We start from the raw sequence: 24,836 nt of genomic DNA on the forward strand, positions 1-24,836 counted from the left end.
TTTGAAATTTCTTCAAATCCTCAAAAATGATGAAAAACAGCGTGCTATAGTATGCCGTAAGGTAGGGGATACTATAGCCCATGTTCAAAAATGATGAAAAATGAGGATAACATTTTTTTCAAAAATTCAAAAAACAATGGGCTATAACCCATGTTTTTTGAAATTTTGAATTTTCTTCAAATCCTCAAAAATGATGAAAAACGGCGTGCTATAGTATGCCGTACGGTAGGGGCTATAGCCCATGTTCAAAAATGATGAAAAATGAGGATAACATTTTTTTCAAAAATTCAAAAAACAATGGGCTATAACCCATGTTTTTTGAAATTTTGAATTTTCTTCAAATCCTCAAAAATGATGAAAAACGGCGTGCTATAGTATGCCGTACGGTAGGGGCTATAGCCCATGTTCAAAAATGATGAAAAATGAGGATAACATTTTTTTCAAAAATTCAAAAAACGATGGGCTATAACCCATGTTTTTTGAAATTTTGAATTTTCTTCAAATCCTCAAAAATGATGAAAAACGGCGTGCTATAGTATGCCGTACGGTAGAGGCTATAGCCCATGTTCAAAAATGATGAAAACTGAGGATAACATTTTTTTCAAAAATTCAAAAAACGATGGGCTATAACCCATGTTTTTTGAAATTTTGAATTTTCTTCAAATCCTCAAAAATGATGAAAAACGGCGTGCTATAGTATGCCGTACGGTAGGGGCTATAGCCCATGTTCAAAAATGATGAAAAATGAGGATAACATTTTTTTCAAAAATTCAAAAAACAATGGGCTATAACCCATGTTTTTTGAAATTTTGAATTTCTTCAAATCCTCAAAAATGATGAAAAACGGCGTGCTATAGTATGCCGTACGGTAGGGGCTATAGCCCATGTTCAAAAATGATGAAAAATGAGGATAACATTTTTTTCAAAAATTCAAAAAACGATGGGCTATAACCCATGTTTTTTGAAATTTTGAATTTTCTTCAAATCCTCAAAAATGATGAAAAACGGCGTGCTATAGTATGCCGTACGGTAGGGGCTATAGCCCATGTTCAAAAATGATGAAAAATGAGGATAACATTTTTTTCAAAAAATCAAAAAACGATGGGCTATAACCCATGTTTTTTGAAATTTTGAATTTTCTTCAAATCCTCAAAAATGATGAAAAACGGCGTGCTATAGTATGCCGTACGGTAGGAGCTATAGCCCATGTTCAAAAATGATGAAAAATGAGGATAACATTTTTTTCAAAAATTCAAAAAACGATGGGCTATAACCCATGTTTTTTGAAATTTTGAATTTTCTTCAAATCCTCAAAAATGATGAAAAACGGCGTGCTATAGTATGCCGTACGGTAGGAGCTATAGCCCATGTTCAAAAATGATGAAAAATGAGGATAACATTTTTTTCAAAAATTCAAAAAACGATGGGCTATAACCCATGTTTTTTGAAATTTTGAATTTTCTTCAAATCCTCAAAAATGATGAAAAACGGCGTGCTATAGTATGCCGTACGGTAGGGGCTATTGCCCATGTTCAAAAATGATGAAAAATGAGGATAACATTTTTTTCAAAAATTCAAAAAACGATGGGCTATAACCCATGTTTTTTGAAATTTTGAATTTTCTTCAAATCCTCAAAAATGATGAAAAACGGCGTGCTATAGTATGCCGTACGGTAGGGGCTATAGCCCATGTTCAAAAATGATGAAAAATGAGGATAACATTTTTTTCAAAAATTCAAAAAACGATGGGCTATAACCCATGTTTTTTGAAATTTTGAATTTTCTTCAAATCCTCAAAAATGATGAAAAACGGCGTGCTATAGTATGCCGTACGGTAGGGGCTATAGCCCATGTTCAAAAATGATGAAAAATGAGGATAACATTTTTTCAAAAAATCAAAAAACGATGGGCTATAACCCATGTTTTTTTAAATTTTGAATTTTCTTCAAATCCTCAAAATTGATGAAAAACGGCGTGCTACAGTATGCCGTACGGTAGGGGCTATAGCCCATGTTCAAAAATGATGAAAAATGAGGATAACATTTTTTTCAAAAATTCAAAAAACGATGGGCTATAACCCATGTTTTTTGAAATTTTGAATTTTCTTCAAATCCTCAAAAATGATGAAAAACGGCGTGCTATAGTATGGCATGAATTGAACAAAGGGCATTGTTCAATTCATCAAAACATTTAGAGACAAACAAATAGACACTTATATGTAGTTAAAGCAACAGAGTTAAGCAACAGAAACAAACAACAATGGATTCTACAGTGTAAAGACACCAATTTAATTATAAATGTCAATAAAGTTGAATATCTAATAATATCAATTTAAAATGTATTATCCAATACAAATTTCCTTACCATTTTTAATGTTTTAGTTTTGTATTGCTATTTTTATTTGCTAATTGTAGATTGACCTACTTTTTGTTTCTGGCATTCCGCTGCTTGTTATTTTTTATTTTATTTTCATGTGAAGTACTTTGAGTTGCATTTTATGTATGACATGTGCTATATAAATAAAGTTTAATATGTGAAGTACTTTAGTTGTCAAGGATGCAGACAGAGTTGAACCCAGGAGCAAAGTCACAACAAACTAGAGTATAATAATAAAGTATTTAATAAAGAATTACGAGATATCTTACACAGGGGAATGCAGGTAGGAATCAGGCATGAATCAGAATGACATCAAAGTCAACACATGAACAGGCAGGACATCTGTGACACAGGTTATGAACTGACAATGAGTGTTTGTACTGAGTCCAGTTTTATAGTGAGCAGGTTGATTGGAGAAGTGTTCACTGCTGGGCTGATTAGGTAGTTGACAGGTGTGTAAATGGAACTGGGTGTGCTGGAATGGGATATGGGAGGCCAGTGTGGAGACTGAGGGAGAGACAGAATGTGACAGAGTTGCATTTTATGTATGAAATGTGCTATATAAATAAAGTTTACACCACTGACTGTCCCTCCATATAAAATAAAGGCGAAAGTCACAAAAGAAAATTGATCAGTTACAATTCCAGACTATGAAGAATCATTTAATAAAGGAATACTTCCAGATTCAGTTAAAGATTAGCTACAATAATTGTGATATTAAAAGTTAAATGCTCGTCATATGACATAACAGAGAGGAATGGGCCGGACCCTGCGCGCAAGGGGACAATTTACAATTTTACAATTTAGGCATTTAGCAGACGCTCTTAATCCAGAGCGACTTACATTAAGCAAGAACAAAAGCATGGGAATACATCACATAAAAGCATTTATCATGAAGTGGAAAACAGGAAACAAGAAATGGGTAATACATTTTAAATTGATATTGTAATCACAGACTATCTTCTTGGCAGTGTTGGGGAAGTTACTTTGAAAGCGTAGCTTGTAAAGCTACAAGTAGCTCACCATGGCAGTAGCTTGATCAAGCTACATAGCTACCCCTGGAGAAATGTAGCTTGTAAAGCTACAGCTACATGGAAAAAGTAGCTCAGCTACTTTTTATTTTTCAGCGTTAAATTGAGAATGTACATGCATATGTAGGTGCATATGAAACAAAATATAATATCCTACAAAAAAGTCACATGCCACGATGCCAGCTGAAATATGCCTCTCAACAGTTTTATTTAAAAAATAAAATAAAAATAAAAAAGACTTAGAGACTAAAAGAGGATCTGTTGAGGATACTGTGTGTTATACATGGCATTTGATCGTCAATGTTAACACATCTTAACTGTAAAAAAAGAGACCCTTGTATAATGAGATAACTACACCTACATTATAACTAAACAACTGTTACATGATGACATTTGATCGTCAACATTTGAAGACCCCTGTTCTAGACAGATTTTCCCCCATTAAACAAAGGATAAAACAATTAGAGCTGACATGCCCTCAAAGCAATCAGAAAAAGGAACAGTCCTTGATTTTTCAAAGGGGGTTCTAGTACAAGAATTAACACAGCAACCAATGGTCAAAATGAATATATTTATTTCATGTTATTGCCCAAAATTGTAGCTTGTAACTTGAGTAGCTAAACTACCAAAAATGACCCAAAAAGTAGCTGAGCTACTTGACGAGGTACACCAATATGAATGTAGCTAAGCTACCACAAGCTACAGCAAAATGTACCTAAGCTACGTAGCTCAGCTACATGTAGCTTAATACTCCCCAACACTGCTTCTTGGTGTCTTTGAACTATAATTTGACATTTGATTTAAACATACAAAAGGACAAAAGTGTCATCAAAGCAGGATATTGAGCAATGCAGGGCCTCGCACCCCATATAGGTCAGCAGAAGCTGGCTAATAGTACTATTACCATCGCTTTTCGTGTTGCTTTGCTTTGTGACACTTGAGTTCATTGCATGTGAATAGGCCTAGACAGTTAAATAAATAAAACAAGAAAAATACTAAAATAGCCAATCTACAATCTGGCTCATATTACATAATTTTCACATTTTGTGCCCATATATGGAGCTGAGTGGACCTGGCCCCTTTTGTGGCCATATATGGAGCTGAGTGATTGCTGATGCAACACACTCCATATTTGGATAGCGGGACAGACACACACAGACAGACAGACAGACATGATCTGCTAGGTCTCATAGTAAGTGCTCACTGGTTCGCAATCACTGCGTTCGCAATAATGAGAAGAACCCATTGCAGCTAATGCTAACATATGCTGCAATGTACATGTCTATGCCAAAATGAACCAAAAATGTTCCAAATTAAAGTCGATTCCTTGGTGATACCTGGTTGACGCCACGGTGCCTTTCACTAATTTCCAAACGCCTTGTACGATTTAATAAAAAAATATGAAATATTCACACATAATAAGAAGAACCCATCATCATCATCATCATCCAGCAGCTAGCTAACATGCTAACAGATACTATACATGTCCATAACTAAGCCAAAAATGGACAGAAATGTTCCAAATTAAAATCGTTCCCTTATTGGCCCCTGGAGAAAGCCCTGCTGCCTTTAAATATTTTCCAAACGCCTTGTACGATTTAATAAAAATATATGAAATATTCACACATAATATTAAGAACCCATCATCATCATCATCATCATCATCCAGCAGCTAGCTAACATGCTAACAGATACTACATGTCCATAACTAAGCCAAAAATGGACAGAAATGTTCCAAATTAAAATCGTTCCCTTATTGGCCCCTGGAGAAAGCCCTGCTGCCTTTAAATATTTTCCAAACACCTTGTACGATTTATTAAAATTATGAATACCTCCATCCACCGCACACTGTAACAAGATGGCCGCCGCCGTGCTGTTTTGGAATTACTGAGAGGTAGGGGCGGGACCATGCCCCAGGACGAAGATGGAACTCGACCAAGCGCGCACGAAGAGGCAGTTGTTACTGAGTGATGGTGTAGTAGGGGCTGATGATCAGACAGACTGTCAGTACAGAGAGTTCATGTTCAAATCCCAGTCTCCCTAAAGTTTAATGCTAGTTACTCAGCTTTATTTGGCTCACGGCCTCAGCCTGACGACCTCAAAACTCTAATATCTCCCCTGAGTCATAGGCCTTTGACTTGTCTTAGTGGTTAAGATGTTGGCTTTCCACTTGGGAGACCAGGGTTCGATTCCCGGCTGTTACACTCACATACAAAAGAATACCTCAATAGCGCTAAGAAACATCTCATTCTCTGTTATTTTAACTTTACTGAAGGCTAAAACAAAAGATCACTTCAAAATTACCAGGAGACTGTGGCTGAGTGTCTGACTGATGGTGCAGTGGTCTAATGATCAGTCTTTCAGTAGACTTTCCATGTTCAAGACCCATTCCTCCTATGGGTCAATGCTGCAGTAATTTGTCAAGGCTCAAATAAAAAATAAAACTCAAAAGCCCCAGGAGACATCTGCCTTGGCTCAATGGTGTGGTGTGCTTGACTCTTCCATCCCGTGTGTATAAGGACGTTTTTCTTTTAAGGTAAGGGACCCCCGAAATTATGTATTTGGCCACACGGACCCCCATTTCAAAATGTTGTGTTCCAGGGACCCCCAAAAGTAAATATTTGAGTTCAAAATGTTCGCTTTAAAATACACGTTTGCACATTTTCAGGATTTTTGAAAAAAAAAAGAAGATCTACAACGACACGACACAATCTGCCATTAATAGCCACTGTCTTAATGGGTTCAAATGGTTTATTCATTAAAACATGTTCTGGGAGGGTTGTAATAAAATAAAATAAAACTGCACATTACAGATTCCAGTTCCTTCTACACTGCAGTAACAAAACTTGAAATCTCTCTCTCTCTCTCACACACTCTCACACACACACACACACACACACACACACACACACACACACACACGGTTCCTGGTTCAAATACAGGTTACTCCTGGCTGCGTGTGAAAGATAAGCAGACTCCGCCAGATGGTGGCAGCAGTGAGTTACTCCTACTGCTCCCACCTGGTCTCTCTCAGGCTAGCCTGGAACTCACCTATGCTTTCTATGGCATAGGCAGTCATAGAAACTGTGCGCAGCTGCTGGACATGAGACTAATTAATTAGAGCGACAGAGAGAGGAGTGTGTGTGTACGGGTGTGCGTCAATTTAACAAAGGTGCAGACGATCAGAAACCAGCAGAGAGTGATCAACCTTTGCGCTACTCTATGCCAAATTGAAGTGGACTCGGACCCAGACTTTTTTCTGCTAATCGGAGCGGCCGTCTGCAGCCGCTAGAGGCGCGATCAACGTGGGACTGGTGACGTATTGAAAATGTAAACGCAACCTAACAAGACTGATTTTTGTCCCGCTGCTTCCGGTTCATCGTTTCTGCTTGAGAGAGCCCAGATGCAGGCAGGAGGAGGGAACTGGTGAACTCAATACTGCCTCCATCTGGCGGAGTCAGGTTATGTTAAAGGATCTTTGAGCAAGACTCCCGATGAGCAGGTCGGTGTCTTGGACCAGTCTCCTCTGATGAGCAGGTCGGTGTCTTGGACCAGTCTCCTCTGATGAGCAGGTTGGTGTCTTGGACCAGTCTCCTCTGATGAGCAGGTTGGTGTCTTGGACCAGTCTCCTCTGATGAGCAGGTTGGTGTCTTGGACCAGTCTCCTCTGATGAGCAGGTTGGTGTCTTGGACCAGTCTCCTCTGATGAGCAGGTTGGTGTCTTGGACCAGTCTCCTCTGATGAGCAGGTTGGTGTCTTGGACCAGTCTCCTCTGATGAGCAGGTTGGTGTCTTGGACCAGTCTCCTCTGATGAGCAGGTCGGTGTCTTGGACCAGTCTCCTCTGATGAGCAGGTCGGTGTCTTGGACCAGTCTCCTCTGATGAGCAGGTCGGTGTCTTGGACCAGTCTCCTCTGATGAGCAGGTCGGTGTCTTGGACCAGTCTCCTCTGATGAGCAGGTCGGTGTCTTGGACCAGTCTCCTCTGATGAGCAGGTCGGTGTCTTGGACCAGTCTCCTCTGATGAGCAGGTCGGTGTCTTGGACCAGTCTCCTCTGATGAGCAGGTCGGTGTCTTGGACCAGTCTCCTCTGCCGTTGGTGGGCGAACGTAATGCACACCGTAAAGAGCTTTATAACACTTCATTTTATTTTCATCACACACACACACACACACACACAGTTACACATGGGAGGGAGCTGCCATAGTCTTCTACGTTTGTCCAGTGAACACTAGCAGTTGGTCACATTAGCATATTGTATATGGATAGTAGTTGCTGCAGTCAGAGAGGCATTTCACCAGCATGCTGTTCAGCAGATTTAAACAGAGGACTTTTCAGGGACAAGACTCCTCAAGGTTGTAGCCTTCAGTCAGTCCTCACAGAGGACATAGTAGTCTCCATGTTCACCACTGCTGCTGCTGAGAACTCATCGTCTTCAACCTGGAAGGAAAATGGCCAATACAGTTAGAAAGGCTGTCCAATTGCAGTTGTATTGAGCATGGTATTGGTACAGTGTTGGATATAATATATCTTGTGACAATTTATGATATGAAATTTCGTAGACAAACTTGTCAGCACTTTTGGTAAAGCCTGATTTATACGTGGTTACATGATGGTGTTGAATGCTATAAATAGCAGATAAACAAGCTCACAACGCATCATATTTGTGACGTGTTGTGAGCTTGTAGATCTGCTATTTACTGAGCAAAACACCAGCACACAACTATAACTATAACTGAGTCTTGCGCAGTGTTGTTTTCGTCGACTAAAACTAAGTTGAAAAATGTTCGTCGACTACCTTTTTTCACTGACGAAAACTAAATGAAAACTAAGCTATGATGACTAAAACTAAGACTAAATATACTGACAATTAAGTCAACAAATAAAAACTAGACTAAAATAGCTGATCTACGTAGATCGGCTATTTTCAGCCATCACGGCGTCGTATTATGACATTTAGTCGACTAAAACTAGACTAAGACTAAAACATTCCGGGTGACTAAAATGTGACTAAAGCTAAAACGAAAACTATTCAAGAGACTATGGCTAAAACTAACATCAAAATTTGATGCCAAAAACAAGTGTCAGGTACCTTTTCAGTAGCTCCTGTGTTGTTGCGTCTGTAGTGGGTCTGCCCTGGTCGTCGGCTTCACTGTCCTCTGAGCTGCTGTCAGATGTCTCCTTCTTCTTCTGCTTAGCTTTGTGTTTGTGCTTCTTATGTTTCTTCTTCTAGAACAGGAAAAAAAGGATTTAACCCATTTAGATCTGAGGCCGATTCTAAAAAGAAAAAAAAAGGCTTCTAAATCCTGACAGTTTTCTGAAAAACATGTTTCTGTCAGTGGTGCTCAACATTTTTCATGTCAAGGAGCCCCAAGAATATATGTAATTGGCCGCCGACCCCAAGTCTGAAAATATGTTGTTCCAGGGACCCTCCAGAAGCAAAGATTTGAGTTAAAAACGTTTACTCTGAAATAATATATATTCAAAGATTTGCGCCATATTTTCAGGATTTTTCAAAAACAGCAGATCTGCTATTTTTCAATAGCTAAAGTATAACAGTGTTTAAAACACCAAAAGGGGTTCCCGCCCAGAATGGGTTATTTAACCCATTCTTTTACCTTTTAAAAAGGTAAAAGTCCAGGTCTGATGATGCTACACATCTGAAATTGGATAGAAATTTACTTCAACAACATAAAATGTCAATTATGGAATTAACAACACTAAAATAAGCAATATACTGGCTTCAAGTTAATATATAACGAACAGATTTCAGTTCTGTCATTAGGAAAATCACCTAGTAACAACAAAGAGTGCCTTGCTGAAAGTCACAAACATGTATGTTACCACAGCCATCTTAGAATGATGATTCTTTTTAACAGATGTCAGTTTTTTTTCCAATTTCAGTTCTGTAGATTGTATTTTTGGGCAGATGCCCAAACTTAAAAGACTTAAAATAAATCAAGGGGGAGGCAGTTAAATCCCTAGATCAAACAAATGTATGTACAAGTGTGACGCCAACAAAGTGGTCAGATCACGTAGGACTCAGGGAGTGACTGTACCAGAAAGAACGGAGACAATGTAGAAGAGAAGGTAGGATAAATATCTACACATAATCCTGTGGGTATTCTGAAGATCATTGACTGTCAATGGCTGCGGTTACATGAGGGCTTTTTCATTCAGAATGGAAACTTCAGAATTAATTAATTCAGAAGTACGCTTTTTGCTGCGTGTTTACATGGGAAATGGTCATTCCGAATGAGTGTTTACATGGACAATACTTTAAAATAAATTTGGGGGTGGGAAGGCTTCTGATTGGATAGGGGGCGGGGCGGATATGTTTACGTCCAGTGGTGGAAAGTAAATAAGTAAATTTACTTTAGTAGTATTTCTACTTTACTTGAGTATTTCAAATTTCCAATGCTTTTACTTCTACTCCACTACATTTCAGGTAAAACAAAATAATAATAATAATAAAAACACTTTTATGCCATATTACTTTATATTTGATGTATCCTGTAGCCTATGAGAGGTTGCTCTCAGAGATGTGAAATTAAACATGTCTAGTTTCTTATAATTAATCACAAAACAAGAGCATAATATAGCCATACCAATTACATGGAAACAAGCATGCACAGAAAGACCAGAATGAACTTAAATCCGAATGAGTGTTTACACGAGTCCACAATTGTTTCAATAGGATTTAAATCAGATTAAGATCAGATCTTTTAATAGAATTTAACTTTTATTCTGAATGAAAAGGGGATTTAACTGTCCATGTAAACGTAGCCAATGTATCCTAGTATTGAAATGTCTTAATCCCTGCTCTGATTAAGAGTGACTGAATCCCTACCGGATCTCTTCTTGTACATCTCTTTGGATAGCAGTCAAATAAAAGTCACCTTCTTATCCTTCTTGTGTTTGTGCTGTTTCTTGTTCTTGTGTTTCTCCTTGTTGCTCCTCCTGCTGCGTTTCACCTCCTCTTTGTTGAGAGGAGTCAGAGAGGACGTTCCTTCTGCAGCTGAACACAGGGAGTATATTAGTTTTGAATGCTGGCAAAACATAAATGAACACATTCTGCTTCTGCTTAAAATACTGCTTGAGAGTGTACTGCTACTTGTAGCCTCTTGACGCAACAATTCAGTTAGCCCATGGTTTGGTTTGTAGTACCCCTTGTATTATATAACTAAATAAGTGAAGTTTTTTTCCATTCAGACACATTCCAATTGCAATTGTATTGAACCGAGAACCCTCAAATCACAAGCGCGTATTGAATCATGGATGGCAGACTGGCCGGACTGTATGGTTCACTATTAAACCGAGAACTGTTACACCCCTAATGTCAACCCAACAAGGAACTGTTACACCCCTAATGTCAACCCAATAAGGAACTGTTACACCCCTAATGTCAACCCAACAAGGAACTGTTACACCCCTACTGTCAACCCAATAAGGAACTGTTACACCCCTAATGTCAACCCAATAAGGAACTGTTACACCCCTAATGTCAACCCAATAAGGAACTGTTACACCCCTAACGTCAACCCAATAAGGAACTGTTACACCCATAACGTCAACCCAATAAGGAACTGTTACACACCTAATGTCAACCCAATAAGGAACTGTTACACCCCTAATGTCAACCCAATAAGGAACTGTTACACCCCTACTGTCAACCCAATAAGGAACTGTTACACCCTTAATGTCAACCCAACAAGGAACTGTTACACCCCTAATGTCAACCCAACAAGGAACTGTTACACCCCTAATGTCAACCCAATAAGGAACTGTTACACCCCTACTGTCAACCCAATAAGGAACTGTCTAGGCTCGGTTTAATCAACACTCACAGGGCAAGGCCGGGTGATGTTCTTTTTTTTTTTTAACCAGACAAAAAATAAATACTACAGCAGTAGGATTCAAACTGGGGTCTTTGCAACACACACAGAGCATGTGGTCAGTGCACCAACTATCTGTGCTGCCTGGGGCAACTTTTAATTAACCATGTGACTTATAATGTGAACTACTGACTATCACCAAACCCTTAGTTAATAATTAATAATTAAACTACATACGGTAGATACATATCTTATGAACTACAGAATGTAGTGAAAGTGCCTCTTGGAAAATCAATTGCATTGACAATTGCTTGGGCTGAACACAGTTTAGATTAATTATGGATGAAATGCTGGATTTCCTATGTTTAATTCCGTTTGTGTTTCTACTCACCCGGGACAGAGGAGGGGGGCGGGAGCTTGGGTCCAAACTCCTCCTCCTCCTCCTCCTGTTTTATGTTCTGGGAGGATGAGGCAACAGCAGGGACAGTTTGGCCAGCAGGGGGCAGCACTGCCAAGAAAGGAAGTAAAGAGATCATGTTTAGAATAGAAATGATTGAAAGCCATTATTTCTAATAGAGCACTTTTCAACGCTGTGTGGTTATATTCTGTACGCAGGGTTTTAGTTTTGTTCGCATTCGGCTCAAAAAATGAATCGGTGAACCAATATTATAGATCTACAAGCCTCACGTGTCACAACTTGTGAGCTTGTAAGAATATCATTTTGTAACATTTTCAGCCCAACAAAACAATAATTCACTGTCTGGCATTTTTTGGTTGATAACTTTCTTGTTGTTTGGAAGGCTTTCACTGCATGAAGATGCAGTATTCTGTCTGTGGGGTGGAGGCAGCAGGGACTGTGTTGTACCTGTAAGCTGTGTCTGTGGGGTCTCTGTCTGTGGGGTGGAGGCAGCAGGGACTGTGTTGTACCTGTAAGCTGTGTCTGTGGGGTCTCTGTCTGTGGGGTGGAGGCAGCAGGGACTGTGTTGTACCTGTAAGCTGTGTCTGTGGGGTCTCTGTCTGTGGGGTGGAGGCAGCAGGGACTGTGTTGAACAGACTGGACACCTCACTAGCGCCACGCCCAGTATCCTCGTCATCATCCCCCTCCTCAGAGGAAGAGGAGGACTTGTCGTCCGAGGAGCTGTCGAAGATGGCTTTGAACAGGTCCATAGGAGGCCTCGTCTCCTCCTCCTCCTCTTCACCACCAGCATCTTCCTCATCCACAGTCTTCTTCTTCTCCCCGTCCGGGTGCTCTGGGGACTTTGTCTGTGGTGGGAATTATAGTTTATTTCACTTTAGAATGCTTTTTTTTAAACCATTAAATAGATGGCCAAGAGAGAAGATGCAGACTTCCCACAAACAATGTAGATGAGCAAAAAAGTCAAAAAGACCAGCTGAAATGAAAAGAAATTAAGTCATAGACTTTTAGTAGTATGTGTAATGGAGTCAATAGATGCCCCAAAAATGTAAAGAAATTCAAAGTTTTAATTACTTGCTGTTAAACAAAAATGTAATGTGCGATTACATCGGCAGGCCCATACCAATTTCAACCAGTAACATGATGACTGGCACTGTGGAATATCCACAAAGATGGAAGCCGTACAGTCCTAAACTATATACCAACATGTTTATCTGAAAACATTTGAGGTGAGAAATAGGCAATGCCGTGACAAACTTGATTGAGCACTTGTTACATTGCACAATGCAGAGTTTAGTAAATTAAAGCCTGGCTATTGAAGCTTTTATGGTAGGCCTACGGCAGTTAGAAAGACTTACCTCAACTTTGATATCTGTTGTCGGGGCAGCAGCAGTCGTGCTGGGGGGGTTTGTGGACGTGCTCTGGTCCGGTTGGGGTCCAGACGCTGTGTTCCGAGCCACACTGATGAACTCACTGAGAGGATCCTTTTGTTTATCCTCCTTATCCCACCTGGACCTCCGACTCGTCTCTGCAGGCTTGGGAAGAGCTGAAGGAAGGACAGAAAGAAAGGAAAGACAGATGGATGAAGATATGCATGATAGTTATGAGATAAGTGACAAATAATAGTCAACTCTTATCTCAGTCTTTCGCCTTAACAACATATTTGTCTTTTAACTTGTATTTTTACGTTAAATTATATGATGCTGTAAATGGTACGTTATATTACCGAAAGTGTGCGCGGAGGCGGTGGCTGTTGGACTTTCTGAGACATTCAGGAAGTTGAAGACGGAGAACTTGTCTCTCTTCACCTTGGGCATGCCCACCAGACCTGACCTAAACAACCCATTCAATTACACACTTAGTCATGTGGCACAATGTGGAAAAGTGCTCACTTGAGCACATGCGCAGTTGAGCACTAGCGCCTTGATTCTGGGGGGGAACATTCTGCAAAATAGTTGTTCCACATGCATTGCAACACGCTGTGAGCTTGTTGTAGATTGGCTGTTTTTGGCAAAGATATTTAGTGTAGAGAGTCAGCCTTTGGGAATCCGGTTCAAAGTGGTAGTAGTGTTAACCCATTTAGACCCGAGGACGATTCTACAAATGTCGATCTTATCGACCTACATGCAGTAGGTCGATAAGACCGGCTTGATAAGTATAACATACTGGGAATTATGGGTTGATACCATTGGAAGCGGGTGTAGGTGGTTAATCACCCCGTCTGTGATTTATTTATCAACAATAACCACCAGGCCATACATTATCCCTCGCATAAAGACACTACACACATTGTGAGAGTGAGAGTATGAGTGTGTGTGTGTGTGTGTGCGTGCGTGCGTGCGTGCGTGCGTGTGTGTGTGTGTGTGTCTCTTACCCAGGGAAAGGGTCAGGGACATTAAACCTCTTACAGAGGAGTTTATCAGGATGCCATTCAAACGTGTCTCTGGTCAGCTGACCAAACATCTTCATCTTCACTGCTGCTTGTTTGTCATCTACGTCATTCTGCGCGCGCACACACACACACACACACACACAATGGTGTAAATAAAAAAGGCAAAAATATAACAAATGGATATAGAATGTCCCCGTCCCCCCCACAGTGCCATCTTCCTACCTCCTCGTCTCTGTTGACCTCTATGTTGTCTTCGACGGTGTCCTCCCGTTTTCCTCTTTCAAAGCGAGACGAGAGGAAGGAGGAGGCGGGCTTAAAGAGGATGGCCGCCCTGACAAACTCATCCCTCTCTCTGCTCCTCTCCCACTCCGTCATGTTGGTGTCCAGACACAGATCCAACGAATCTAAGGACACACACACAAATACACAGTCGACCGCTTAGACCTGAGCCCGATGCAAAAAAGTGGCTTCTAAATCCTAACGCTTTTCTGAAAAGTCCTATGTTTCTATGTCAGTGGTGCTCAAACTATTTCATGTCAAGGACCCCCAGTCTGTATCTGACGCCCATCTGAAAATATATTGTTCCAGCAGACATTTGACCTAATATCTCCTTTCATTTGTCGATGGCAAATATGAGACGTGTGGGGACAAGATGGCGTAGATTTTCCCTTCCGGCCAATTGGCGTCCTCAATTGTCTGCCCTCACATTTTATCCTAAATATGTACATTGCTCGGCCAATCAAATACGCCCATTACCTTTGTCTCCCTGTCTGAGTTTGCTGAGGTACAGGTCGTAGCGTGCCTGCTTGCTGGCGTTGCTCTCAAACGGTTTGAAGGTCTGAGAGCCCTGTGCGGTCGGGGCCTTCCAGGCAGACAGGGCCTGTTCCTCTTGTTGCTGCTGCTGTGTTGGTTGTGGTTGGAACCTGGAGGCCATGGCCCTCTGGGCCGTTAGCTTGGCTGCTTCTACACCAGCAGACACCATGGCCCTCTTGGCTGCGTCTCCACCAGCAGAGGCCATGGCATCGTGGGAAGAGGAGGAGGGAGGGGCAGAGGTGGCGGCTGGGGGGCGGGAGGTGCTTCGAAGGCTGGACAATTTCTGTCTGTCTTCAGATGACAGCAGCTCAAATATGGAGCTAGGGCCTGAGACAGGGACAGATTGTAGAATTAGCAAACATAATAACGGCAACAGGTATAATTGTAAAAGGGGATTTGTTTTCTTCCATGAAGAGCTGTAAACTACGATCAAACTAAATATAAGGACTACAAAGCAGAACCTCAACTACATACAGAGTAAGGTAAATAGATACCCTTAGGAACCTACGGTTCTCTTGTTTCCGATCAATCCAATGGCTGAGGCTGAGTGCCAAGAAGGGAGGCATGCATTGGGTACATTACTATAGTCTTTGGTATGACCTGGCCAGGGATTGAACCCTGCATTCCCACTATAGGGTAAGGGCGGACACTGTGTAACCACAAGGTCACCGAGCTGTGCACAGTATAGTATACAGAGTATGTACAAGGCTGATTAGTACCTTGTAGGGCTGTCTCTCCCAGCAGCTGTCCTCTCTGGGCTGAATCTAGCTGGTGTCTGCCTGGCTGAGGGCCACTGTCTGTGGTCAGCTGGCCTTTGGAAGCCTGTAGGGCCTGGGCAAGGGCAGGACTCACACCAGACACATTGAACACCGGGCGGAAGTAATGAACTGGACGATAGTCACTGGGCAGGACTGGAGGTGGAAAGACCTTGAGTAGCATGACAGAGAGAGAGGGAGGAGAGACAGAGGGACGAAGAGATGTATTTATAAAGATGGAGAGAGATGGAGGAGAAAGATAAAGGAAGCGGTAGGCGGAAGAGGAAAGGGATGGAAAGTGGAAGAGAAAATGAAAAATTAGACGTAGGAAGAAATGTGATATGTGAGAAAGTATAATATTGAAAAGAAGACACTGTATGTTCACTCAATGAGGTTGAACACTCACTGTTTTCTGCTCAACCGCCAGAGAGGACAGAGTGAATCCTTCCAGAATCTTCCCCAGATAAGCTGCATCTACACTCATGCCTGGGACAAAGGAAGGAGGAATAATGCAGCTGAGTGATGTGGTGAAAACTAATAGCTGGTCTCAAGTCCCACTGATGATACAGCTGGGAACATACCCTAGGTTTACGAGACCAGTTGTTACACAACGACTTAGGCTGTTTGAGAAATCCAGATAAAACCGGGATAAACAGTACGACCAAATTAGTAATGTCAATCTCTCTTGGAGAGAATCATTTCTACTGAAGGGAGTGACAACAGTGTTGTTTTTGGCAGAACATTTTGATTTTAGTTTTAGTCATAGTCTCTTGAATAGTTTTCATTTAGTCACCTGGAAGGTTTTAGTGTTATTTAGTTAGTCTAAGATTTTTGTCGACTAAATGTACAGTTGATTTAGTTAACTAAAATGTATTTTGGCGGGCCTTGATGCCGTCATAATGACTGATTTTACACTTTTACACATCTACAAGCTCACGTGTCGCAGTACGACGCTTTGTGAGCTTGTAGATCTGCTATTTTCAGCATGCAACAAAGTGTAAAATTACTTATACTGGATCTCTTGTCCACTAGTCCCTTCCTAACATTTTAGTCTAGTTTTAGGCTTTAGAAATTGTCAGTACGGTATATTTAGTCTTAGTCATCATAGCTTAGTTTTCATTTCGTTTCGTCAGTGAAAAAAGGTAGTCGACAAACTTTTTTTCTTTTAGTCGACTAAAACAACAGTGACAACACAGCTGAACAGCAGTAAATCCAAAAGTGAGCATAAATAACTTATGGCAAAGCGCTTGAGCTTGCTATATTTATGGAGCTTGTAAATTAGCCATTTAGTATTTGTTTATTATCGAAAAAGTTGTATAATTGTATCAATGCTGATGCTGATATTGTACAAGTATTTTTTTGTATAATAATGGCTGATTCATCGTCGCTATAGCACTACATTATGTTTGAATAGTCTCACTTGTCTTGTTTTTCTTGTACTGCTGGGGGGCGGTCCATCCATAGAGTCCGTCCCCTGACTCCTTCCCCCCCAGGACCCTGTCATAGTTGGACATGGAGTCTCTGTGGTACACGTCTTCATCATCGTCCTCCATCGCCCCCACCCCAAATGCCTAAAAAGGTGAAAGGTCAGAAGTGAGCATCAGAAAACAGATTGTGTGTTGCCGGGCAATTATATTGAATTCTCCAATTTGATGCAGTATATCGTGTATTGTGTAAGCACAATATTAATGACAAATTTAATATCACAAGGTCGAAAATATTCTCATTTTCATTGCACATTTCAACACCGGAAAGAAAGGCGATTCACCCAAATCATCTGATCTTAATCTTCTCCCCCCTGAACTCAGAAGTCTGATTTCAACAAAGACATAAAACATGGAGTGGTCTGGTTGAATTGTTTAATAAAAGGAAGATTCGAGAAAATGCGACAATAAGCAATCCAGGACAAAATAAATGCACCTACTGTAGGCGCGCACACAGCTTACCTGTAAAGCGACTACATGAGAAATAAACTTAAAGTCGCTGAGAGGCGATGGGATGCGCCATGTTGTCAGACGCGCACCGCCGCAAACAAAAGGAATTCGCTGGATCCAAACGATGCATAAGGGTTTTACTTTTAAAGCAATATAAATGACTCATAACGGTGCTCAAACGTAAAGCAAAAATAAAGCTTCAACTTAAATAAAGTAAATAAAATAAAGCTAATTAAAGCGGTGTAAAGCGGTCAACAAAAGTACGGAGTCCCACACACCCCCTCTCTCACTGTGTGCTCAGCAGGTGAACAGGTGCCCGTCAATCAATCATCTAGACACCAGTGACAGCCCATTCATTTCATTGACCATGACCAACATATAAATAATAACCAACATAGCCATTTCATTACCTGTCCCGTCGGGCCTTTCCTACTCCTGTGCGCTCCTCCCTGTTGTCCAAACAGCTGTGTGGTTCTGTCCGAGTCCAGGGAGAACAGATTGATGTGTCCAGAGGCAGAGCTGGACCCGGAGGATCCCAGCAGGGCCTTGAGGGGGTTGAGACCGCTGTACCCCAACCCGTGGACGTTCTCCTTAGGGGTGAAGTCAATGGGCGTGACATCTTTGGGGGCAAAGGTCACGTTCTCTGGGGCAAACTCTTCATCGTCCTCATCATCCTCCTGGACAACAGGGAGAGGGGGGGAATATATTCGATAAAATATTTATTAATGATTTCACTACGTCTGGCACGTCACTGGCCATCAGCCAGTTTTTTTTCTTTTTATACGTTTATTTAACAGGGACAATACAAAAAAACAATGTATCAAGTTATAAAACATGAAACTGTTGCATTGTATATGGGGTTTATAGCCGAGGCTAATTTGCGACCACATAGTCCCTGGTTACGAATACGAATGTGAATATAGTTCCCAGGAAATGCCCGTTTTGCGCACACGCGCACAAACACGCGCACACAGTAATGCAGACATACAGTACCTCAGAGTCCTCTGAGCCAGCGCGAGGTGGAGCACAGCCGTATATCCTGTTACCAGATGATTCTAACAGGAGAGAAAGAGTATGTTTAGTGAGAATCACTCAAAGTGAGAATCTGGTACAGGTGAAATCACCCTGTCTGTCTCCATGGGTAACATACCTGTTTTCTGCTTGCCTTTCTTCCTTTTCATTCGAGGACCCACGCCTTGGCCATCCTTCCAACCCATTTTCCTCAGTAGTTCCACCCCTATGGAGGTCCTGACATGCAAAACAAACAAGCTCCTTTAAATAACACAGATTGACACTACCGCGTTGACACAATCAGCGCCAGGATTTCTTTCAAAATAGAAGCTCAGGGTGCCGGGAAGATATGGCCGCTTTTACTCTGTAAGACCCCCGCTTCCGTTCCGAACAAAAAACGGGAGACATATTTTTGCTTGCTTACCTCGCTAACATTACGATAAAGTCGCTGAATAATCCCCCGTTCATATTTTGAACGAGAGGCATGTTGAAGTCAGAAATGAAGAGTTTAGTATATCTGGTCAAAACCACGGAGAGCTCCTTAGATTACGCACGCCGAGCCTTTCTTTCTGAGCGGTGAACAGGGAAGTGATCGACAACGCGCATGCGCGAAAGAGCAAGGAGTATGGTGCAGAAGGAGAGGCCAACAAAAACAAAAGCAGAATATTTTTCTCTCGTTTGATATCAATGAAAATGCGCTAGGACGTGTGTACACGTCCTTTGGATCCGTCGGTTGGATTAGTTATGACGTTCCCACACGTCGTACGGGCTGTTTGTTTCTGAGCTAAATTGCACCCATAAAACATGAACCAGTTTGACATGCACATTAGTCTACGCCGTCTACGGACCCCCATTTAATGGCATTTCTATCTCTGGAACCCCCAATTTATATTGTAAAATCAATGTTAATTTAACTCTGAGAGTGTACAAATGGAACCTGTTAGGGTCCGTTTGGTTCCATTTGTACACTCTCAGAGTTAGTTACAGACCCAGAAGGGTCCATTTGATTCCTAATTATAATTTAGCTGGGGACCCCACTTTGGGAACCATTGGTGTCGTGTACGTACCTGGCTGGAGCGATGAGCTCCTTCAGCAGAGTGTCTCCGGGTATGGTAGCTGACAGAGAGCTGATGAGTCTGGCCTTCTCCTGCAGCTGGTCTCTCCTCCCTGAGCCAAACTCCTCTGTCCGGCTGATCTCGCTGGGAGCAATGCCATGTTCACTGAAATCCTGGAGAGAGAGAGACAATGTAGACACTGCGGTCAACGTTAGAATAGGCATTAGACATCCTAGAGGGTTGGAACATTAATTTAAACTTTGTATTGTATAGCCTTTTAGACTAGGGGCTCCATTTCTGTCACCGCTAAACCCCTTATCCCTAAACGTCTTTGCCATTTTGCAAAACATTTTTGAATAGTTCAACTAAATAGTACACTACATTGACACGTTGTGAGCTTGTAGACTGACCTTTTTTTTTTTAAGAAAAAAGGCAAAGAAGTTTAGGGATGAGGGGTTTAGCGGTGACGAAAACAGAGCCCTAGATGTACACAGGCATTTATATGCAGTGTGTACAGTATGCTGTATGTAATACAGTACACACACACACACACACACACACACACAGTATGTCATACACATCAAATACAGAGAGACAGGCACTACAATGTCTCTCTGCATTTGATGCGTTTACCTTTGCTTATTTTGAGTCACGCTGGGTAGAGCGTCTGCTAAATAGCATGTAGGGTAAAAATGCATATTATTTTATCTACACAGATTATGTATATAGTATTATGGACCTCCTCATCCATGAAATCCTCAGGTCTGGCGCGCCCTTTCTCCGCTTTCTGTTCCCGCGACGACACGAAGGTCGATGGAGCCCATCCTGTTGGGAGGAGCAAAGGATGGATCAGACTTTGTCATTTAAATACGTAGAACGACACACTTCACATTAAGGGCTGTATCCGTCCGATCAGTGCAACATGACTTCAAAGAAAAATGTCCACCTCCCACCCCCACTAGGAATATAAAATACTAGTAGTATTCCATGGTGCAGTTCGGCCGAAATCTAAACCCCCTAGCTGTGTGTGTCGATATATATATTATACAGTATATACCAAAAAACATCAATATCACCACTAACCCTCTTTGGTGCCAACGCTGTTAAAGTATCCAGCAGAAAAGCCTCCAGTGAAGGCTCCATGAAACCTCTTGTAACGGCCCTTCTCATCCTTCACCGTCTGTTCGTGGACTGGTACTGGCTTCCTCAATGGCTCATCTGTTGAAAGTCTGTATTATTATCATCATCATCATCATCCACAAGCATGTAGCCTGATTTATACTTCTTCAGTGTTGCTCGGTGAAAATAGCAGACATAGGCTAAGGCTACAAGCTTGTAGATTCGTACATCATCTACAAGCTCACAACGTGTCGCAGCACAACTCGTTGCTTGTAGATCTGCTATTTTCAGCATGCAAGCAAGTGCAAAATGACTCATACTGGATTTCTTGTCCACTTGTCCCTTCCTAACATTTTAGTCTAGTTTTAATTTGTTGTCAATATATTTAGTCTTACTTTTAGTCATCGTAGCTTAGTTTTCATGTAGTTTCCATTTAGTGAGTCAGTGAAAAAGGATAGTCGACGAACATTTTTCGCCATAGTATTAGGGGCGATTCATACTCCTATTTTAGAGGCGAAATCATTTCGGCACTACAGCGCCGAAACAGCGGTAAAATAGGAGCAAGAATCGGCCCTTAGTCGACGAAATCAACACTGGCAGGCAGTGTGCATAACTGCAGGCCCAGGTTTCCAGAAGGTGGGATAGTATACACATTTCCTGTCCCCATCGCTTTGTTTAATTGGCTAAGCACTAGATTTACATTTTTAACCAATGTCATAATTATGTGTTTTTCAACTCACGTGGCATTAATGCATTTTACTAATATTGTATGAATTTATCACGTCCGACTCCTATAAATAACAAACAACATTCAGGGACCTCTTCCCTTGAGTTTTAGTCCCTTCTCATTTGTCAGACAGACTGCCGTTTCCATGGAATATGGCTGTGGACTGTGGACTAGTAAAATAATAATAATAATAATAAGAAAACAACTTTATTTGTATAGCACGAGAACCTTTCATGACATGAAATGCAGCTCAAAGTGCTTTACAGAACAATGCAGAAAGAAAAGAAAAGCAAGGCATAAAACATTTAAAAAATAACAGTAATACAATACAGTGAGGACATAAATAACAAAAAAAATAAAAGATCAATTAAAAGCAAGAGTGAGTGTAGAAGTGGGTCTTGAGCTGTGCTTTTAAAATGTCTACAGAGGCTGCCTGTCGAAGGTACAGTGGGAGGTTTTTTTGGCACAGCGAGCACTGAGCAGGCTGACCCACAATCACCCCAGTATAGCTCCCATGGGGTGATTGTGGACCCCTGGAATGTTCTTATGTATAAATATTACACTATATTATTATTATTATTATTATTATTAATATAGCTATTATCTTTATTGTCATTATAGCTCTGGTACATAGCTCTAATGCCTTTGCATTTAGAGCAATGCAAAGGCATTAGAGCTAAGGACCAGAGTTGTCATGTATAGTTATTGAATGGTTGCATTTAAAAGTTATGACAGAAAACGTTAACCACTCCACGGACCCCATTTTGGGGGTCACGTCCGACGTGCTTGACTTGCCTCTCCGACCCGCAGCCCCCTTTTTTCGTGGAAAAGTGGACATACCGAATTTTACCAAAAATATACCTTTTGACAACTTTTCATAGGGATATGATTGAAAATAGAGCGGACTCTAATTCGCAGCAATTCATTATTGGGTGAGTCTCTCTGTGGCTGGAAGTATTTATTAACAGTTTGCAGATTTACAGTACATTTCAAAGTCAAACACAACTCAATACAAAAACTGTTAACTGTGAGTGGACGACATTACACTTGTTTACAAGAGGGTCCACCTTGTTCAATTCATCAAAACATTTAGAGACGTACAAATCATACGATGTAATGGAAAATCAGCTATTGGCCTATAATAACTCAGGCCATAGGGGGAAATCAAAATATCGTTACTATAGTGTATAGTCCAACTTGTTTGGCTCGGGCTGTTGGTTGTTTAGCTAGCAGCTAACGGCTAGCTTAACATAACAGAGAACGACGTTTCTAGCTTGAAAGTCATCTCGGCTCTGATAGAATAATAATGAGAACGAGTGAATGTTGGACCCAATTATAGACAAAATTAAAACATGTTTTACCGTCTTCCAGAGGCTCAAGAGGAGTGCCATAAGTCACAAAATCCGCGTCGCTATCATCACTGTCGGACGCCATGTTTTACTACGACAACAACAACAGGAGCAAAGAGGGACATCCCACGTCCAAAATAACCTGAGTTGTGAAAATTTGGCGACATCTTGTGGTAAAGCATATTGTAACTTGTTCCTTACTTCCTTTACAACCTTTCATTCACTACTTCAGTGTAGAGAAAGCACTCAATTTCCAGACTTTCCTTTTGGCAGTCACAGATTGATTGATTTATTGATTGATTGAAATATGTATTAACAGTTTGCAGAATTACAGTACATTTCAAGCACAACTCAATACAAAGACTGTTAACTAAATAAAGCATTACACCTTGTTCAATTCATCATAACATTTAGAGACGTACAAATAGACACTTTTATAGCCAAAGAACAGAACAGGAATTAATCTTAAAGGAGGTAAAAGTTAAAATAAACATATACAGTGGGGGGGGGGGGGGGGGGGGGTGGAGAGAGAGAGAGAGAGAGAGAGAGAGAGAGAGATACACAGAGAGCGACACAGGACACTCACTCACATATACACACACATAAGCTCAGAGAGTAAAGGTCCCTGCACACAGAGCGCGTTTTTCGAAAAACGTGTCCAGTGTGCAACCACCTTAACAGTAAAGTGTGGGGGCATGCACGTTCCCCAAGTGTGGAACCATGTAATTTTTCTTTGCCTCCCAAGAGCAGAGCAGAGCAGTGGCTATCAAATGTTGATCCAATGCTTTCTGTCATTTGTTTTACTTGACCCTGAAATCACTTGTCTGACAATCCCTGCAGTCACATAAAAGCACATGCTGTTTGACGAAGACCGAGCGGGCCAGCTCAGCACAAGGCCTGATCCAAACGGCCCCCCCTGGTATCACATCATAAATAAAACCCAATCCTCCCTGCGCTCTGGAGCATGATTGCACCACCGGTCTGTCTTCAGAGGGGGTAAAAATAACTTAACGTTGATGGAGTTTGTCAATCCTCTACCACAAAAATATACCTCACTCGCACTTGGGAATATGTTTTAGAGATAAGTTTCAAGATATACAGAAACCCCTAGCGCTGTTGACAACATTATAGTAGCCTACCCATGTAATTTAACCCATTAAGACCTGAGACCATGCAGATTCTACAAAATGTCTTCTAAATCTTGCCAGATTTCTGAAAGATCAGTGGTGATGAAAATATTTTATATTGTCCACTAGTGACTAGTCCCTTCCTAACATTTTAGTTGTTATTTGTTGACAAAAGCAACAGTAGGCTAACAGTAGAACATGTTGTATCCAGTTTCCTCTATAGATATTAAGGTTAAATCAAAGTATATCATCATCATGTTGAACCTCAGGGTGCCGTTACATCACACTCCAGCGGTCTTGACACACACTGCTCATCAGCTGTTATGAAACACCTCGTGGCGAATTTGAGCGGGCCGGGAGAGAGAGAGATATACAGACAACATTAGTAACTTCCTCCTGGGGGATCCCTAGGCGTTCAAGGCCAGTGTGGTGATGTGTTTCCTCCATCTGATCCTTGGTCTGCCCCGGGGTCTCCTCCCAGTGGGATGTGATCCAATGATCCATGGTCTGCCCGGGGGTCTCCTCCCAGTGGGACGTGATCCATGGTCTGCCCGGGGGTCTCCTCCCAGTGGGATGTGCACCGATGACCTCCCTAGGGAGACGCTCGAGAGGCATCCTAAGTTCCTAACCAGATGCCTGGACCACCTAAGCTTAGGTGATTATAAGTAGGCTACTATATATCTATTTGTAACCCTCAGCGTTACAAATAGATACATTTAACACTGAGCATTTTTACTGTGTAGTTTTTACTTTTACTTTACTTTGTATAATCTTCACATTAGTTAATTTGTTAAGTGGAACTTTGATCCGTTTTACCTCAACACCTCTTCCATTTACGTCTATGAGACCTAAATTTCAAGTTTCATGTCTTCTTCATGTTCATATTGATGTCTTGATTCTG

At 41.3% G+C, this 24,836-nt stretch overlaps 1 protein-coding gene across 1 annotated transcript; it reads right to left on the bottom strand.

Moving 5' to 3' along the window:
- Positions 1-7,306: 7,306 nt before the first annotated feature.
- On the bottom strand, positions 7,307-22,894 carry gpatch1 (G patch domain containing 1). The gene is made up of 20 exons (XM_080763550.1): positions 22,821-22,894; positions 20,697-20,831; positions 20,353-20,438; positions 19,626-19,786; positions 18,698-18,795; positions 18,541-18,602; positions 17,958-18,224; positions 17,034-17,184; positions 16,020-16,099; positions 15,578-15,785; positions 14,802-15,185; positions 14,268-14,449; positions 14,028-14,155; positions 13,380-13,486; positions 13,012-13,199; positions 12,228-12,501; positions 11,630-11,746; positions 10,303-10,421; positions 8,496-8,632; positions 7,307-7,843 (listed from the first exon to the last, which is right to left on the bottom strand). The coding sequence occupies exons 1-20, from the start codon at positions 22,891-22,893 to the stop codon at positions 7,807-7,809; spliced, it is 2,994 nt and encodes a 997-aa protein (XP_080619676.1). The 5' UTR covers position 22,894; the 3' UTR covers positions 7,307-7,806.
- Between the last annotated feature and the right edge of the window lie 1,942 nt (positions 22,895-24,836).

This window comes from Protomyctophum bolini, assembly GCF_963924005.1.
Source record: "Protomyctophum bolini genome assembly, chromosome: 1".
NCBI classification, from domain to species: domain Eukaryota; kingdom Metazoa; phylum Chordata; class Actinopteri; order Myctophiformes; family Myctophidae; genus Protomyctophum; species Protomyctophum bolini.

Bases quoted from the DNA above. Each gene is read 5' to 3' on its own strand.
- gpatch1 (XM_080763550.1), bottom strand. From the start codon at position 22,893: ATGGCGTCCGACAGTGATGATAGCGACGCGGATTTTGTGACTTATGGC. The intron at 19,787-20,352 runs GTCCATAATACT...CTCTCTCTCCAG, and splicing joins AGGATTTCATGGATGAGGAG to GATTTCAGTGAACATGGCAT. The intron at 14,156-14,267 runs GTAGGAAGATGG...GTGCGCGCGCAG, and splicing joins AGGTCAACAGAGACGAGGAG to AATGACGTAGATGACAAACA.